The sequence below is a fragment of the Mandrillus leucophaeus genome, unplaced genomic scaffold, assembly GCF_000951045.1.
Source record: "Mandrillus leucophaeus isolate KB7577 unplaced genomic scaffold, Mleu.le_1.0 Scaffold510, whole genome shotgun sequence".
In the NCBI taxonomy this organism is placed as follows: domain Eukaryota; kingdom Metazoa; phylum Chordata; class Mammalia; order Primates; family Cercopithecidae; genus Mandrillus; species Mandrillus leucophaeus.
In genome coordinates, this window is record NW_012105476.1 from 635,589 (window position 1) to 641,241 (window position 5,653).

The 5,653-nt window shown below is 49.5% G+C and overlaps 1 protein-coding gene across 2 annotated transcripts in view; it reads right to left on the reverse strand.

Annotated features, from left to right (window-relative positions):
• Positions 1–902: 902 nt before the first annotated feature.
• PPP1R7 (protein phosphatase 1, regulatory subunit 7) overlaps positions 903–5,653 on the reverse strand; it is a 47,676-nt gene continuing 42,925 nt past the window's right edge. Inside the window, exon 10 of one of the 2 annotated variants that reach the window (XM_011996382.1) lies at positions 903–1,904. In XM_011996382.1, the coding sequence (XP_011851772.1) occupies positions 1,728–1,904 (177 nt within the window). In that variant the 3' untranslated portion in view covers positions 903–1,727. The remainder of the gene's footprint in view (positions 1,905–5,653) is intronic. The other variant, XM_011996384.1, reaches the window with a different exon arrangement.

A 5,653-nucleotide genomic window follows, 5' to 3' on the forward strand; every position in this document is an offset into this window, starting at 1 on the left:
ATTAGCTGGGCATAGTGGCGCGTGCCTGTAGTCCCAGCTACTCTGGAGACTGAGGCAGGAGAATCGCTTGAGCCCGGGAGGCGGAGTTTGCAGTGAGCATAGATTGCGCCACTGCACTCCAGCCTGGCGACAGAGCAAGACTCTGTCTCAGAAAAAAAAAAAAAAAAAGGAAAAAAAAGTAAATTTTAGAATTTAATGTGTCTCAAAAAATCAAATGGCAGCTGGGCGCGGTGGCTCACCCCTGTAATTCCAGCATTTTGGGAGGCCGAGGGCAGATCACCTGAGGTCAGGAGTTTGGGACCAGCCTGGCCAACATGGCAAAACCCCATCTCCACTAAATATACAAAAATCAACCGGGTGTGGTGGCGGGTGCCTGTAATCCCAGCTACTAGGGAGGGTGAGGCAGGAGAATCACTTGAACCCGGGAGGTGGAGGTTGCAGTGAACTGAAATTGTGCCATTGCACTCCAGCCTGGGTGACAGAGTGAGACTCCTTAAAAAAAAAAAAAAAAAAAGGCATTTTGATTAGGATTGTGCTGGATTTAGCATACCTTTTCTCACTGCGTCCACATTTTTTGTATGTTTGTAAAAATGTCTGTTAAAGAACAGATGGCTGGGTATTAATTTGGGGCCTTTTAAAATTTTTTATTTTTTTTGAGACAGGGTCTCCGTCTGTCACCCAGGCTGGAGTGGGTACAATCGTGGCTCACTACAGCCTCCACCACACTGGACAGTACGGTTCTAGGGTCCTGGTTCCTCAAGTAGACGGTTCTAGAGTCTGGAGTCCTGGAGGCAGAAGGGACCTTGGTGACCACATGATGTGGCCCTCATTCTGTGGGAGGAGAAATCTGAGACCCTGGGAGGTGACGATGCCCTGGTAGCATTAAATCCAGACCTCGGGTGTCTGTCAATGTACATTTTATATTAAAAAAGCCAAAATAACAATGGGGTGAGAACAGGAGGCCACTACACAAGTGGCCAAGGGTTCAGATCCTTGGAGGCCCACTTTGGAGAAGCTCAGTGGGGCTGGCATCCTGGCAGCAGCACAGCACCGCCGGGACACGGGACGCCCTCCCCACACCTGAGCTTTCACTCACAGGCAAGGGCTGTGGTGAGAACTGACAGGCACACGTGAAAGCAGTCAGCCCTGCCCGGCACTCTTTAAAGGAGAGCTCTAAGGAACACAAGCACACAGGACTGAGTTAGCTTTTACCCATGTTTTTTAACTTACCTAATTTTTAAAAAATTAGCATTGTCTGGTTTAAAAGACTAAAAAACCTCAGTTGTTGCAGGTCAGGACTGCCTGAACCCTGCACACCAGGACTAGGGCCGGCTGGGCCAGCCACTGAATGCCACTCGGACAGCACGTGAATACCTGTAAAGCACTCTCAGGCCCTGTTTCACACAACCCAGGTGGGGACCATGACCGCCTTCTGAGAGAAGGAAACAGAAAGGAATTTCTAGTGAATGAACGCAACGTGTCTTATGTGCTCTCTGTGGCTACAATAACTGTCCACAATCACCCAGGAGGACCGTGTGGCAAGGTTTAATTGCAATGGCATCTGAAAATGGCGCGTGGCATCGCGCGTCAGCTATCCTCAGTGCCTTTATTGCCATTGGGTTTTTGACTGTTGATATAGTGACGACCTCAGGAGCAACAGGTGGGTTAAAAAACCGTGGCTGGGCAGTTCTTCCGAGGACAGGGACCATAGGAGGAGCAAGGAGGACTCAGAACCTGACGAACGTGGCGTCAATCTGCCGCACGGAGGGGAGGGCGAGCATGACCTTTCGCCGGTACTGGGGGTCTTTCTGCAGGGGGTTCCCCTCCAAGTACACCGTCTCCAGGCTCCTGGCTCCCTTCAGCTCGTCGAGGTCGCTCCAGCTCTCAAGGAGATTGTCGTTCATCTGGGGACACACACAGGAGAAAAGCCTTCAGAACCAAACAGCCCAGCCCTCACAGCCCACAGCCCTCAACTCTGGTTGGGGGTCACTAGCCACCCTCCTCCTTCCTACTCAGAAGATGGCGAGCAGGTGTGGGTCTTCCCTGGCACCTCACGGGACCTTCCATGGCCTCTTGGTGCATCCCGGCCACCTTCAGCTACATCCCAAGTGCAAGTTACCTGTCCATACCCAACCCTGGGCCAGTCACTATGACAGCCAAGCCCACATTCAGGTCAGCAGAGGAAAGACAGAGCAGTCCTGGCCCCCTGCCTGCTACACTCGTCCATCGGCAAGTGTCAAAGCAAGGCGGGCTGCACTTTCTACAAACCAGTTCTCAGCCATCGTTCCCAAGGCTGCACTCGGCACTGTCACTGTGACACAGCAGACAGAGGCCACTCTACTTAAAACTCTCAACTCTTCTGTAAATTACCTCTATGGCTCTCTCCATAAGGAAGTCCCAGCTGCTGCTGTCACCCAATACCATGTGCAGGGACCCAAATCGTGCGCAGGTGGGATTCAGAGGTTGAGTTGCAGGCTCAGAGCAAGCTACATTTTACCGTCTTGGCCCTGCCATGCCCAGTTGGAGGGACCTGCCTTTGGCAGGAAGAGTTCTCTTGCATGTCTTTTTTTTTTTTTGAGACAGAGTCTTGCTCTGCCGCCCAGGCTGGAGTGCAGTGGCGCCATCTCCAGAACAAGGGGAGCCAGTTCAGCTTCAAGGCTTGTTGGTTTGACCCTCACTTTCAATCACCCTGTGTGTAGAAATCACCTCTTCAGAGCTGCCCGGCCTCGTGGCCTGCCAGGCAAACCACGGTGGCAAGAGGAGGGGCACTACTCCTGAAGAGGCAGCTGGACTTGTTGTGAACCTACAACGGGCAGAGCCAGGGGCACTCATTATAGGGTGACAGACTTTGACTCCTTTTACAGAGAAGTTAGGATGGGAACTGTCCGTGTGGAATGGAACGCAAGCAGGGGTGTTCTACTCTGGGGCCCACGTTGCCCTGCCCACAGCTTGGTCCGACTGGGGGGCCCCTGCTCTGCACAGCTCCCCTTCTCTCCAGGACCCTGTCTGCACACTCTAGCTGCCAGATGCTGAGCTCTGCTTCTTCCACTCAGAAGCACTGTGTTCTGCTTGGGAAGCGTCCCAGGTAAGGAGTGGGGCGATCACGGGGCTCCCGCTGGAACTCCCTCCTCAGAGCCTGCAGGCGCGTGCTGCCCGCTGTCCACTGCCTGAATAGAGTTGTTTCCTAGTTTTCTATCTGTCTGTGGCAGGAGGGCTAGTTTGGCACCAGGTCCACTGTCATAGCCAGGCTGTCTTTAGTAACTTACCGTGTGTTAGGGGCCTCCCAGAGAGGAATATAATGTGCATCTCACAGGTTCGCCTGTTTGAGGAACCCTATTTTCTTTTTTTTTGAGATGGAGTCTTGCTCTGTCACCAGGCTGGAGTGCAATGGGGCAATCTCGGCTCACTGCAATCTCCACCTCCCAGGTTCAAGCGATTCTCCCACCTCAGCCTCCCGAGTAGCTAGGACTACAGGCACTTGCCATCATGCTCGGCTAATTTTTATATTTTTGTAGAGATGGGGTTTCACTATGTTGGCCAGCCTGGTCTTGAACTCCTGACCTCAGGTGATCCACCTGCCTCAGCCTCCCAAAGTGCTGGGATTACAGGTGTGAGCCACTGCGCCTGGCCTGAGGAACCCTATCTTCACAGAACCTCTTGTGGGTCTAGTGTGTGCCAGCTTTGGGAAACCAAGATTTCCAAATCCTAGAGCTTAGTCCTTGAAGAGGGACTGAAACCTGCTGGGAAGAGCCGCACCACCAGGGCTGGTGCCCTGCTGCCATCCCGACTAGTGCCTCCACGGGAAGTGACGTGAGGATACATTCTTAAATGCTATTGTTACTATACTCATACCACCCTGCTGGCTGTGTGGCCAATGCAGAGCCTGCAACATTAGAATTACAGGGGAAGCCATCCACCTGCCAGGCCTGTGACTGGTCAGTAACTGGTCAAATAGAAAGAGCCCCTTAAAGCAGAGAGTCATGAAAATGATGCACACGCACGCCTTAAACCAAGCTTGTTCAACCCACGGCCTGCGGGCCGTAAATGGCCCAGGACGGCTTTGAATGAGGCCCAATGCAAACGTGTAAGCTTAAAAACATTTTGAGATTTTCTTGCGATTTTTTTCGCGCGCGCGCGTGTGTGTGTGTGGTTTTTTTTTTTTTTCAGCTTATCAGTGACTGTTAGTGTATTTTATGTGTGGCCCAAGATAATTCTTCTTTTTTCCAATGTGGCCCAGGGAAGCCCAAAGATTGAACACCACTGCCTTAACCACTTTTACCTTAAAACACACAAAAAGGACATTCACTTAATAAAAGTAGCAATATTACACTGTGTGGAAGAAATAAGATTTTCTTGTAGCATAGTCTATTTAAAAAATGATTCAAAACATCCCTGGCGGTTGACTCAGGCTTTCAACTCTGGTGTGGGAGGTCTTCAAGCTGTGTCACCTCCTCTTCTTTCTCGATATGTGACGTATTTGTGTTTGTCACACACCAGATGCTTCTTGTCTCACATGTCACAGCACTTTCCAATGTCATTATTAGTCTAGATTGGCAGACCACCTTTATAAATTGCAGATTTTGTAATTTTCCATAGCACCGCCAATCTCAGAGAAGTTTCCTCCAGGACTTAGTAAACATAACACAGGGAATTTTACTCACCACTAATGGTGCATTGTAAATAATGTGTTTGATATTGGTAACTTTCAGAGATTCTTATCTTTGCATTTTTCCAAAATGGAACTAAAAATATCCACTTGTATGAGACTCTGTCTCCATAGACATTCCAGAGGCTCCTGAATCCCAGGATGGGGCAAAGATGTTACAGTCACAATGGAAAAAAGATGGCCTTATGTTTCTCTTGTCAAGTTCTGTACACCGGGGCTGTCAGGGAGCCTGGCTGGGGAGCACGGGCACATTCCTTTCCCCCAGAGGGACCATTTCAGTCTCTTCTAATCTTAAGCACCTCCCACGTCCTTCTCACACTTTTTTTTAGAAAACTAAAATTGACTTTTTGAAGAAGTGTCTTGTAAAGTATCCCTCATTGTCATTTAGTTTGTTCCTCTAGCTCTTATACTACCCATAAACTCGAAGTTAGGTACGAATGCTTGGTTAGATCAGAGTAAACATTTTTGGGAGGTATACTGCAGAGATGACTCACACTGGGGACATGGCACATCAGGTGGTCCCACAATTAGGGATCTAAGTTTTATCATGCAGATCAGCTGGTGACCCCAGATGACTCTGGGAACATGCTTGTACTTTGCAAATAGCCAGTTCTCTGTGGCATGATCCTTGGGCATGTGTGCCAACATCCCTTCTTCAACATCCTTCCCAGTTATCTCAGCAGCTGCTGATCCCTCGCCCGAACCAACGGCTGGGATTCTGCTAGAGAACATCTTCCTGGTTGACGTTTTTCTGGCAGACTCCCTTGGAACCCAAACTTGCATTTTGTATTTATGGGGTTTTGTATGTGTGTATTTTGTATATATATACATACGATACCTGTATTTCCCTTTACTACTTTTTGGCTGATATTATAGGAAATTTACATTAATTACCCTAAACTCAGTAACGTTTTAAACAAAAGATGGGTAGAATTCTTAAGATACATTTCATATGTAATCCCAGCACTTTGGGAGGCCGAGACGGGC